The sequence below is a fragment of the Cnephaeus nilssonii genome (assembly GCF_951640355.1).
Source record: "Cnephaeus nilssonii genome assembly, chromosome: 6".
NCBI classification, from domain to species: Eukaryota; Metazoa; Chordata; class Mammalia; order Chiroptera; family Vespertilionidae; genus Cnephaeus; species Cnephaeus nilssonii.
In genome coordinates, this window is record NC_137077.1 from 66199531 (window position 1) to 66213535 (window position 14005).

The following is a 14005-nucleotide window of genomic DNA, read 5'->3' on the forward strand; positions in this document are numbered from 1 at the left end:
TTTGAAAAGAAAACCTATGCATGGTTTACATGTTAGTTTGATTGGACGCATGTTCTCAGGAAGCAAGCTGCATGCCAGTAGAACCAGGTTCATTATCATACATGAAATAAGACAAGGGGATCAAAATGAGCTAAAGAATTGATAATATCATGTGCCGCTATCCTTTCCTTCAGCATGTTTTGAGCATATGGATATATTTAAAGGTTTCCTTTATGTTGAATAATATAAAAGACAGATCCAATTGATTTTATATAATAGGCTATTTCAAAGTAATGAATTAGCTGAACTAATGCTTCCTTGCAAAATAAATAATTCTGAAAGAAAATAGATCTTTATTCTTAAATCCTCCTCCCTTCTCAATTAATTAGACTTTGTTGGTGAAAGGAAGTTAAGAAATTCAGTATAAGTCTGATTATATCATGAATGTAAAATGAGCAGGGCAAATAATGGGCTCTATACTCTTTTAAACAAGTTAAATAAGTCCATAATAGCCCACCAGTTGTGTAAACACTATTTCACTATACTTGTAAAAGAAATATTGACTTACCTGTTAACTAAAATTATCCTGGCATGCTTCAACTAAGCTTATTAGTAATTCCTGTGGTGTACATGAATGTTTTTAGATTTGGACTTTTATCAAAGATTAAAATATTAGGAAATCATCCGTTTAGCAAGCCCAGAAAATAGACACATACCAGACTGCCCTTTACAAGAATCGATTTTAGGAACTTACAAACTAAGAGCCTAAGAACTAAAAAGTGACTTAAATCCTGGCATGAGATACTCCATTACACAATAGCTCATTAACACTGAGATACCTTCCAAAATCATAAATAAGAATATCTCAACTAGACAAAATACTAAATAAATACTAGTATACTTTTTAGCTTTTTAATCTTACTATCCCATATAAGGGGGTTGTTTCCCTCTGACACTTCAGTATATAACCTTGTGAGTAACTGGTTGCTGAGAGAAACTAGAAATATATATAATTAAGGGCAAAAAAAGTCTCAATATATGCACACTTAACCCTATTGTTCACATTTTAAAAAATCACCATTCTTTCCCCAACTGGTTCCAATGCACTCCAAAAATACTACACTTTTCTTTACCAAAAATATGTGAATTTCTCAATACAATAATAGTACGCCCAAGATCTTATTCAGTTAAGTCTATATATGCCTAGAATTCCCAAAAGATTTATAAAAGGGCACAGAACTTAAAGTTAGAAGACTCGGGTTAGAATATTGGTTCCATCACTGATTTATTGGTCACCATTAGGAAAACCACTTGCATTTTTACCCTTCAACTTGAGGTTAGAATAATACCTACCTCTTAAGATTGTTATGAGGACCCAGTGAGAGCATGTGAATGTATAAAGGGCTGAACCAATGCTGATGGTCATTGTCATGCAATTTGAGAATCTGATCTTTTCAATTAAATGGTATTTGCTACAAAACAGAAAGATCACTACTCAGTGACCTTAACTAGAATATTACTCTGTTTCTATTTTTTTTTTTAATCCTCACCCTAGGATATTTTTCCATTGTTTTATAGAGAGAGTGGAAGAGAGAGGGAAAGACAAAAATATTGAACATACAGCTCTAACCGGTTTGGCTCAGTGGATAGAGCATCGGCCTGTGGACTCAAGGGTCCCAGGTTCGATTCCGGTCAAGGGCATGTACCTTGGTTGTGGGCACATACCCCGTAGGGAGTGTGCAGGAGGCAGCTGATCAATGTTTCTAACTCTCTATCCCTCTCCCTTCCTCTCTGTAAAAAATCAATAAAATATATATTTTTAAAAATATATCGAATGTATAAATTGGTTGCCTCCTGCAAGCGCCCCACCCAGGGCCCAGGCCAGCGAGGATCCTGCAACTGAGGTACTTGCCCTTGACCTGAATTGAACTCGGGACCCTTCGGTCTGCAGGCCACCGAGTCAAACTGGTTAGGGCTAGAATATTCTTTTTGTGTGTGGAATCGGGTTTGCTGTATTTTCATCTTTATCAGCTAAAATAAAGTGATTACCATACATGCCTTCAGGTAATAAAATGACCATTAGTTGAACCATTCTTATATTCACCCCATGGTTTTCTATGTTTTAAGGTCTATAAGACCTTGAGTTTTCAAGCTTCTTAAGCTTTCAGGTTTTTACTGAGTATTCTTGACTGCCAGTGATCACAACTGAGTCCTCACTCAGTACCTCAAGCAACAGAACAAAACTGATGGGTTCATCCAGTTGGGAGATAATGGAGTAGAAATGGCTTTAGCTCCGGGTGCTTAAAAGATGACCTTGAGATTTTACTTCTCTCATTCTGATGCCAACTTTCCATATCTGTGGAGCTTTCGCTACAAGGCAGAATGGCAGGGCCCCTGAGCTCTAAATGTCCTTGTCCTTAGAGCTCATGAAGCCAGAGGAGAAGATCTTCTCACCCCAGGGTCCAACCCCAGAGATATTCAGATTGCTCTACTTGGGTCATGTAGGTATCTACCCAGAGGTAGGGAGGCGGGGCCCACAGGAATGTAGCCTTACCAGAATCACCTAAGGTTTGGGAGATAGTTTCCCAAAGAAAAAGTTCGGAGTACTCTTACCAAAAGGGCAGAGGAGAAATGTTGGGCATGCAATAAAAATAAAGTAACAGATGCTCAGTTCACCTGGCTTCCCCATTTAATTGAATCAGAAATCCTTCTGCTCTGCATGAGTTTATTAACAAGCTTTAATTTGAAAAAAGAAGGGCACCAACAGAGGTTGAAAATCTACTCTGCTATAGTCCAAATTCCAGACTTGTTAACTTTAGAACCAGGTAGGTGACTAATATCCCCCTTTTACAGGGAAAGTAGCTAAGACTTAGATAGGCTTATTCTCTGCCTCTCATCAAACAGCCTGAAACTGGCAGAACCCAGATTCAAAGCTAGTTCTGCCTGATTCAGTCCACAACCAAAGCGCTAAGATCTTTTTAGCAACCCTGCAGTCAAAGAAAAAGAAAAGTCCTTATATGGTAGACACAATCATATTTGGATGCCTGTGTTGATAAATCAATCAGTCAATAAATATTTGTTCATTTTCCACTACTAGAGCATATAGTATACTAGAGGCCTGGTGCATGAAATTTGTGCATGGGGGTGGGGGTGTCCCTCAGCCCGGCCTGCACCCTCTCCAATCTGGGACCCCTCAGGGGATGTCCAACTGCCGTTTTATCAGGCCCAAACCGGCAGTCAGACATCCCTCTCACAATTCAGGACCTCTGGCTCCTAACGGCTTACCTGACTGCCTGCCTGATTGCCCCTAACCACTCCCCTGCCAGCCTGATTGACACCTAACTGCTCCCCTGCCTGCCTGATCCCTGATGGCCCACAACTGCCCTCCCCAGCTGCTACCCACCTCCTCCACCAGGCCCCACCTCCACTGTCCGGGACCATCTTCTGAGGAAGTTAGGGCATGATGCCTGGGGGCGTGAAACCGCCTTGGCTATTATTAGTATAGATAGTATGAGTCCTGCAGGTAAAGACTGCTGGCCTAGTCCCTGCCTCCAAAATTGTCAACAAAGTTGCCAAAACAAAACAAATATGCAATGGAGAAAACTTTAGAGCTAAACAATGTGGTAATTATAACACACCCTTCAGTGAGATTCATTCTATAAGTGTGAAAGGAATGGCTGGGAGAAGCAAGAACAATGTGAGAATAAGCAAAGGAATGGTAAGTGGGTGTGGTATGCCCAAGGAAAAGTGAAGGAACAGGCTAGCATTGGGCACTGCACTGATATCCAACAACCAGGGTGAACTCACAGTTTTCAGCAGCTACTGTCAAATTTTCCTAACTCTCTGGGCCAGAGTTCCTTTACTTGCAAAATAAGGAGGATGGAGTCTATAAATCTTAGCTACTCTCTCTCCATCAAATCCAGAGAATCACAAACTTACTAATTATGGGATTCACCGAAGAAAAGAGCATGTTTAGAATACAAATGTAGGTCCAGGAATCTATATATTTTTTATAAGTTCCACGAGTGGCCAGCCAGCTTTGAGAATCACTTCTTAAATGGATGAGGGTAAATATACCTCACACAAAAGGAGGGGGGAAAATCTTCCCAGCTGTAAAATTCAGAAGTTCATATGGGAAAGTCATCAGAACAGGCTAAATGGAAGATTATGAAAGACCTTGAAAGCCAAAAGGGCTCTCTGCTTTCATGATGCAAGGAGACATTGTGCCCCAGAGTGAAAACTGTGCATTTTTGTGAGTTGATGTGGCAGGCTTGGGCCCTCACCTCTTTCAGCCACTCCCTCAGGTCTGGAAACACTGACTTGTTCCTCCCTGAGGCCTTCTCTCCAAGGAAGCCCTGCGTCCTTTTCTTCCTTTCGCCTGCAGGCTCGATGGAGGACACCCGTGTGTAGGGACACGCATTTTGCAGTGATTCTGGAGCCCAGCGCCTCTCACCTGGGTGGGACTGCACTTACTTAGAGAACTCAGGGACACTTAGGGTGGAAAGGCCTCGGACAAAAGCAAACAGCCCTCTCTCTGTCAATCCTTCAAGGTTTTACTAAAGGTGACTTCCAAGGGGTCCTAAAACCCTGAGAATACAGTCACTTCGACGACATCTCACCGGATGAGTTAGGAAGGCAGCATTGGCGTGCTTGCTGCTTACAAGTTGCATTTCTGTAGCCACTACCCCAGCGCTTTGATTTTAGGGCAAACGCGAGCCAGTGGGGCATGAGGTAAGGATGAAAAAGACCACCCCATCATCCGCCTGGGGACGCCTCCTCCTTCTGGATTGGATTTTAGTCTTTTTTTTTTTAAGCACTCCATGTATTTCATCCTTTATTTGAAGTGGGCTTGGAGGGAGCGTGCCGCATCCTTGGGTCCCGCGCGTCCATCTGTGTCCCTCTGAAGCAGGTCTCTTTGGGCTCTCGGATCTGGGTCGCCAGGATGCGAGAAGGAGTAAGGGTGGGGGGGTCCCCCGCGTCTCACGCGATGCTACGCGCGGGAACCCCCGCCCCCCGGAGGCAAAGTCGGAGCGCTGAGAACCGCCCGCTTCGCGCGCCGCCAGCCGCCTCCGGGCCCCGGACTCGGGAAAGGAGGGCGGGAGGGAGCCGGAGGAGGGAAAGTGGGGCCGGGCGGGGGGTGCCTGGGAAGCCGGGCTGCGCTGACGTCACTGGGCGCGCAATTCGGGCCGGAGCGCTTTAAAACACGGGCGTGCGGGCGGAGATGCTGCTCCACACCGAGCAGGCCGCCCGCCGCAGCACCGCTCCCCGTCCCCACCGCGGCGGCAGCGGGCACCGTCCGGCCCCGCGGCGCTCGTCCTCCGCGCCCCGCCGGCGGTCAGGAGCGCGCCGGCTGCGCCGCAGAAGCCAGCGGAACCGCGTCCCGCGCGCCCCGAGCCGCCGCCGCCGCCCAGACGCTGCCCTGCGACCGCGTCCCGCCCGCGACCCTCTGCCCGGGCACCATGGACACCTCCTGGGTCCGCGCGCTGCTGGCCTGGCCGCTCCTGCTGCGGCTGGCGGCCGGGGGCGGCCCGCCCAGACCCGGCGCAGCGCTGCCGCGGGGGTGCCCCGCGCACTGTCAGTGCGAGCCCGACGGCAGGATGCTGCTCAGGGTGGACTGCTCGGACCTGGGGCTCTCGGAGCTGCCCTCCAACCTCAGCGTCTTCACCTCCTACCTGTAAGTGCGCCCCCACGCCACTCCGAGAGCGGGGGACACGCGGGGGAGGGAGGCTACCTCAACACCAGGCTGCGGGCTCCTCGGCTCCCGCCTGCTCCGGAGGGGGCGCGCGAGTTTGCACGGGGCGTCCTGGGCCCAGGGAAACGCACGTGTCTCGCCGGTAGCACGACCGCACTTTCTGGGCCCCCAGAGGAACGACGCGGGCGCAGTGCCGGGGACGCGCCGGTGCGCCGCAGCCTCCCGGTCCGGCTCCGGGGAAGCGGCGGAGCGAATTCCCCCGAGCGTGGGCATTGGCCTGCGGTGGGGGCACTGGTGCCGCTGAGCCTGGAACCCCAGCGCGGGCGGGCTGCCCGCCCGGGGGGTCCCTGCCCCAGCCCCCCCCCTCCCCTGCGTGTGTTGTCACGCTCCACGGAGAGAGATGGGCTGTGAAAAGTTCCCCCCAAGGAAACCGCCAGCCAGCCCAGCTCCAAAGGAACTTACTCGGCGGCATCCCTTGCACGGTCGCGTCATGTAACATTTTTCTTTCTTTCTTTCTTGTATCCTTTTTTTTTTTTTTTTTTAATGAAGTGATTAAAATGTGGCAACCACAAGCCCGATTAGAGCTGCCAGAACGTTATCTTCACCTTTGGCTGCCCGCGCCGCCCTTTGAAGTGCCGGCCGCCGCGGTGTAATCGTTAACCATCTCCTCCTCCCGGGAGGGAAGGGACGTGGGCTGGAGGCGGCGCGGCGGGCCAACAGCGGCGCGGACACGCGAAAGGGGACCCGAAATTCTCCGTCCTCCCGGGGACAGCCTCACACCCTTCCCTCCCCCAAACACAGCCCCCCCTGGAGCCCATTCCGCCGAGAGGAGGCAGCGGTTACATTTCATAACCCCGTCCCTGGAAAACCCGGCCCGGAGGGTAACAGGTGGTTGGGGGGTTGAGGTGGATCGGGGAGAGGCCCAGGCCACTGCTCTCCGTCCCGCTAAGGAGACTCGGGGGCTCGGCGCCTTCGGGCTGAGAGACGGGGGTCGAGGCTACTCGGGTGACTACAAGGTGACACATTTGGGCTTTCATTGGAGCCCACCCCGAGCCCACGCAATGTTCGTTTTTCGGCTTCTCCACTCCTGTACCTTGGCAGGAGCTAGTTGGGATGTTTGTGAACTCATTCTTTCCTCATCTTAGTTGTTTTCTGGAGGGAAGGAGCATGAAAAGGCTTGCACAACGCCTTCCACGAAATAGCGATGCTTTTTCTGGAGACAGACGGAGGAAGAAAAATAATTTTTTTTACTGGTTTACTAATATACATTTAAAGAAATGGACCATCCTGCTGGATTTTGATATTAGTAGATGTCAATCCCCTCCTCATCTGCCATGAAACTATTTTAAATTCTTTACCCGAAAAGGATTATACAATTATTTCTTTCCCCACCAGGTTTCCCTTCAATGGCACTCATTGATATCATTTCACAATGATAGAAATCTCTCCTAAGTGACCATTCTCTAAGAATTCACATTTCCTCCTCCTAAACAGCTGTTTGTACTACTACAGGGTGAAATGCTCATCCTCAATCTCTCTGCTTTAACTGCTAAACTCGGCGTTTCGAGAATCATGTGTTCTCTGTAGAGTGAATTTCTGAGAGCGGTGTGGCAATTTCACGTAAGAGCCCCTAGACCTATTCCTTGCCATCACCCCGAAGGAATTGACTATCTACAAGAGAAGAGTGCAATCCTCCCCCACAAACACTTAGCTATTCAAATCATACACATTTTAAAACGTGTTTAAGAATACAGAAAATAAAATCATGAATAGTGTCAGGAGGCTTTTCTTCCCACTTGAAAGAATGAACATTCGTTAGGCTTCTGTTGCTAAAATTTGGCGTGAAGTGTTGCCTCAAATCATTTCCCACATACCGGCAGATGCATTGCCCTGCATCCTCCACATGGCCGGGAGAGCTTACTGCCACCGTTCGCCACCTATCGTTACAGACAGCTCCTTGGAGTTAACACGCCATTGGGGAATTGTCATCTTCTCACACTTTGTGATGACAGTCTGTAGCTTGGCCTAAGGGGAAATTTTCTTAAACTCGGAAGTGTCTGTGAAAGTGTCACGGTGAATGTTAAACACTTGCTTCTAAAATCGTTCACATTTCAGGGACCGTAAGTGCACGATGTAGAAATCAGTCCTGAAGTAAATAACCAAACGGATGTTCTCCTTAACACTCGATTTCAGAATTTGCTCTCCTGTAGAACACCAAGTGCCAAGGCCCATGGGATGCCCTTCCCTCGTGGGTAGAAGGTTTGGGGGGGGGGGGGGGTTCCGTATTTTCGTGTTTACAACCGTGGGAAAGCTGTGCAGACTTTCAGGGTAAATGGTGCCCTCTTTTGGTTACACCTAGAATTACCTAACCATGTCTACCTTCGCTTATGCACTCATAACCTAAAAGAAGAATTTTTATTTACTCATATTCAAATAGATAAGCATGTATCTTACTGTTTTTCTTATTTTAAAAAATAACTTTCTTTGCTTTGAAAGGGAACAGTAAGTTACAGCCCCATGCCACTGGGGCCTCGCGGTAATTAAGCTTTGATGAGAAAGTTGCAGTGTGTAAAGACTCCTGGGTAAAAGGCCAGACTTTACTATCTGTTTTTTGTTTGTAGTAGGTTATCACCATTTATTTGAGTCAAAATGTTATCTCTTAATCTTCCTCCCTTCTCCACAAAAGAACAAGCATTTCATTTTCTTCAAACAGATTGACGATGGCAAGTTCCAGCTGCACACATTTGGCAAATAGATTTTACCACAATCTGAGAGCTGACTAGTCAGAGTCCTAGGTAAAGAAAGTTTCCTAACTCTCTTCATAGAAGGCTAGAGCTCTTTAAGTGCACTTTTATAGCCTTTCTTTCTTCCCCAAAAAGCTAAATCTTCAGCCAACATTAATAGTAACTCTCTTCTCTTCCTGAACTGCATTGCCCAGTAGATCTGTAGTTGGACCACAGAACATGGTGGAAACACTGAGATATCTCTCTCTCTCTCTCTCTCTCTCTCTCTCTCTCTCTCTCTCTCTCTCTCTCTCTCTCTCTCTCCTCAGTGGCTATGGGCTAATAAAGCTGACTCAGCAGAAAATAAGGAACCCACCAAGGTTGAGACATTAAAATAAACAGTAATTGTTGACCATGTTAAATGCATCTCAATTTACCAGTCATGATTTATCAGAAATAAAGTAGTTCTAGCTTCTAACCTCATTATAGGTGAGCTATCTTGATGTACAAAATGTGAACATTTTGAAAATACATTCAAATAAGCTCTTGAAAATAAGCTCCTCTATGCTACTTTGATGTGTCTTTCATACAGTTAATGTGGCATCCAAGTAGAAAGCTAAATTCTAATGAACATCCTAATATAGTAAATATACTTTTCTTGATCTACAACAGCCATTTTATTTTTAAATGAAAACAGAGTTTTTTTCTTGCTATTGCTGAAGGATGTGAATCTTTCATCCACAAGCAAATTTATGTCACATGAACCAAAGGAATCAAAGAAAGATTTGTTTTTTAATTTAATGCATGTAGTTTGGTTACTTTTCCATATGTAGCTTTGGGACAAAATTTAATTTTACATGTAATTAGTAAAACCAGTATTAATAAGAACCTATCAAAAACCTCAGTTAAATTATGTACAGCCCTGGTGTCATACATGTGTTTTAAGTATCTAAAATGCAGTTTCAATACTTAAAAACATTTTTAATCTTTAAAATGGTTTTCTATATTTCTGCCTCCCTTCAAGAAAGAAAAGTATATTAAATAAAGAAAAATGTTTGTTCTTTAGAATGGTTACAAAAGCCTTAACTGCTATAACAGTCTTAAAATTTATATCAATTTCAAAATTATAGTTGGTTCTACAACCTACTTTTAAAATTAATTTAAAATATAATGATGCCAATGACTTTTCTGCATTTTAATCAAGTTCTTTCCTTTACTCCAGAATTCGCAGGGTCTTTATTACTATTATTATTATTATTATTATTATTATTATTATTATTGAATTCTCATTATGGAGGCAATTATTGAAACTAATTGACGAAGGTAGTCTGAGTGATTTTTTTAAAGTAGTGGCTCTGACTCAAACTATTTGTAGCATAGATTTAAAATAAATATTGTACTGAATATGTTCATCATATGCATGACAGAGTTTGTGTGACAAGAATGAATTTTTACATATAGTTAAACATGATCTTTAATCTTTTTCCTTCTTATTCCTTGTCTTCAAAGTAAAGGAGTTCTGGTAAGCAACAACAGGTAGCAATCACAAATGAGTTAGAAGATTGGAATTTAAAAAAAGAAAAAACTTTAATTTAATTTTAAATTAAAAAAGAAGAAGATTGTAATAAAAAATAACCTTTGTAGGTTAAATAAAGCTATTTTTTAAATAATGGAATCATTCTCACTTGGATGTATTTAAAGAAGTTCAGAAACACAAAACTGGTCTGTGATCTGTCATGGTTAAGTTTTATTAATTAGAATTATTTGATTGTTTTTTATTTCTAAAACAGATAGCTGTCGCCTGGCTAGTGTGGTTCAGTGGTTGAGCATCAACCTATGAACCAGGAGGTCACAGTTCGATTCCCAGTCAGGGCACATGCCCGGGTTGCATGCTCTATCCCCAGTAGGGGGCGTGAAGAAGGCAGCCCATCAATGATTCTCATCATTAACATTTCTATCTCTCTCCCTCTCTGAAATCAATAAAAATATATTTTAAAAAATAAAACATATAGCTGTCAAAAGCATAGGAATGATAACCAAATAAGCAATTAACCCAATAAACCTATCATTTAAAAATTAAAGACATTGCAGAATCTTTATGCTTTTATAACTGACTAGGGGCCCAGTGCACGAATTCGTGCACTTTGAAAGGAACTGTGGGTCTCAGTGGGCACAGGGGTGGGTCTTGGCCCATCTTCTGTGCCCTAGCCCGGCCCCTCCCACAGCTCCCTGGTTCCCTGTCTGCCCGCAGCCCCGCTTCTGCCACCACTGTTCCCACACGCTGACGGCGCTGGCCCTGCCCTTACCCACTGACGGCGTAGAGTGATTGGGGCCAGTGCCAGCAATGGGTGTGAGCAGGGCCAGCGCTGTTAGCGGGTGAGAGCAGCTGCCCTGATCACCCCTCAGGAGGAGTGGGAGGTGGAGAAACCCTCAGAGGCGATCAGGGCCGGCAGCCGCCACTCACACTGGCTGACTGCACCAAGCAATCGGGGCAGGCACTGGGTCCCAGCAGCGGGTGTGAGTGGCGGCTCCGGCACCAGCCGTGGGTGCAAGCGGGGCTGGCGCCAGCAGCAGGTGCAAGCGCTGGGAGCAAAGAATTTTCAGTAACCACCAGAGGCTCACCCCAATGACAGTGACCAGAGCCCCACCTTGGTCTGGCGCCCCCACTCACCTGCTCCACCATCCCGCCGTGGCTGAGGCCTACCATGTTCCGCACTCTGCTGCCTGCTGCCCATGCTTACAATGTTCTGCGCGTGCCCCCTGGTGGTCAGTGCACATCATAGCGACTGGTTGTTCGGTTGTTCCGCCGTTAGGTTGATTTGCATATTAGCCTTTTATTATATAGGATACCCAATATCTACTACTTTAATAAAGCATTTTTATATTTCTTCAATTAAATTGATACATTTAAGTCATTTTAGCCATAAGTTTAAGTATGTTTCCAATTAATCCAGATCACATGCCATAGATAGAAATGAAAAACAGCAGTGGCCCTGGCCAGGTGGCTCAGTTAGTTGGAGAAGCCTCCTGTACACCAGAAGCTTGTGGATTCGATTCCAGCCTGGTCAACACATATACTTAGGTCTTGGGTTTGATTCCCGGTCAGAGAGTATATGGGAGGCAACCTATCAATGTTTCTTTCTTATATCGATGTTTCTCCCGCTCTCGCTCTCGCTCATCAATTTTTTAAAAAGGAAAGAAAAAACAATAGTGAACTCTATTGAGCAATTTTTTGAAGGTTTTTTTTTTTGTTTGGTTTGGTTATTTATATAAATTTAGAATAATGCTAAATGGTACTTTTACTTGTAAACACCCCACAAATGGATATTTCTGATAAATTGAATTCTTCTTGAAAGGCAAATTCCTTTCTTTGAGACCCAATCTCCTCACTCCTGTTGTAATGTTTTTCTTTATAGAACCTCGTAGTAGAGAGAGATATCACTAGAGTCACAACTGATATATTACCTACCAAAGAATGCTGTACGTTAGTAAAATTTTATTTGTTAAATCTGCTTATGAATTCAAACCTACTAGAACTCTTATTCCCAGATCTGACAGCTCCAATCCACATTTTTATTCAGTCATTATAGATAACTACCACATGTTCAATTTCACCTGTGGAATTCATTATCTATGGAAAAAGGAGACATTTCACAGGCTATAAAATAGAATTTTTCATAGAAATGTTCATAATTCAAAATTAGTTTTGTTCTCCAATAGGTTACATGGTAGGAAGCAGGCCCGTTCTTGAAATCCCTGGCCATTTTCTCCTACCTCCCCCAGATAAATGTTTGTTTTGTTTTGTTACATTGAGCCCAATGGATATGCCTTATTTGAAACTGGCAGGTAGAACATTAGTCATTTGCTTTTAAGTTACCTTGTGATAATGCGAAAAGACTGTTAAAAGGGTGTTAGCATTACTAGTTTAAAAGATGCTCCATAAGCAGGAGTCCATCGTCATACCCTCCTCTATTAACCCTATTCTCAGTGCTTAAATCTGGGATTAGAGAAGCTGAAATTTACTTTGAGAGTATGTGAAGGAACCAACAACCCATGTCCATGAAATCATCTTCCTTAAAGTCAGATGGAATACCTCCAAGCTGTGATGGGCTCTCTTTCCTTCAGGGTTTATCCAACCCCCTAGCCTGTGAGCTCTTCCGCAGGAGGAAATTTCCACTTTCTATCCCAGTGCCCACATCAGTGTCTGACATTTAAGGGATACTTAATAAATATTTGTAATACTGGACTGAATAGAATTGGCTGAACTGGCTGCTGAAATCCCAGTGGCTAAAAGAGGTCAGAGAAAAATAAAGGACTACTTATCTGCAAAGTAACAGAACAGCACAAGGCTACCGGGGTGCCATAGTTCTGGCCCAGCGCCATTTGAAATACAATTAAATTGTGTTCAGCTTAAATGATGCAATGAGTTGTCTATTTTAACAAATACACCATAATTTAAAGTATCTAAAGTACTTTATTAGTGTAATAACAATAATAATAACAGCTGACATTTATATTGTTCTTCTTGAGTTCTAGGCATTATGCTAAGTACTTTACTGGATCATATATCCCACAACAACCTTATAATACAGGTAGTATTTTCATTCCTAACTTGACTATCCCAAGGATATTTCCATTGCTCAAAATATTTCTTAACTTCTTTGAAGTTATCTTCAGGACCAGCTTACCAGAAACACAAGAAAACCAGCCTTCTAATTTATGGTTATGCCTCAAAGTAAATGTAATTGGTGCTGAAATATTTCAGCACATTTTTCCTTTCAGGAACACAATTTATGAGGCTCTGGGAAATGTGGTTTTTAATTTTCAATAAAAGGAGAATTATATTATATAGCTTAAGGCCAAGATTTTACATTTAGTAAATACCTTTTTGCTTTTTCTTGTCTCCAAGCCAAAGATAAATTGTGGTAGCTGCCCGGGTATTATGAAGAGTGATCAATTGACTGGTAACTTCCAAGTAAAGAATAAAACTAACTTATTTCCTTTGGTCAGGTCCATGTGTCAAGTAAAGTAGTTGCATTCTTTGGAATTATTTCTCCATTCAGAGGGACATGAACTTTCTGAACAGGCCAATGTTATTTGAGTTTGTATTCACCTTTATGCATAGTTTAATGATTATGGTATTGATAGAGAAGAAGCTTTTATTAACTATTCATTTAATTTTTTCCAGTCCTTTAATTCATTTGCAGTCATAAACCTAACATGGGCTAAATACTTATTATATTACAAAGTTACCATGAAAAACAAATAGGTGGCTAATTAATTACAAATTATATTCAATATAAATAGCCCTTCATCAAGTAAGTACTAATGTTTAGAAAATTTAGGAAACATAGATATATAATCTCTAAAAATTTTTAAAACAATGCCCTCAAATCTTGTTTTCTATTGTTATCATTAATAATTTAAAATTGTTCAGCAATCCTTAATTTTCAAGTGTCTCATTTTTTAATCCTTGAACATTATTTTCATATTCATTTTATCCTTCTTGCCTTCCTTGTTCCATCTTCTAACAAGGACTGGTGGTCAAGGGGAAGAAAGCGAATTCATGCTAACACACTAACACACACCCTGACACCCCAATAGGAAGCTA

General features: G+C 43.5%; 1 protein-coding gene across 1 annotated transcript in view; it reads left to right on the forward strand.

Moving 5' to 3' along the window:
• The first annotated feature begins 5103 nt into the window (after positions 1-5103).
• LGR5 (leucine rich repeat containing G protein-coupled receptor 5) overlaps positions 5104-14005 on the forward strand; it is a 151249-nt gene continuing 142347 nt past the window's right edge. The window contains exon 1 of the mRNA XM_079775192.1: positions 5104-5653. Within this exon, the coding sequence (XP_079631318.1) occupies positions 5439-5653 (215 nt within the window). The 5' untranslated portion in view covers positions 5104-5438. The remainder of the gene's footprint in view (positions 5654-14005) is intronic.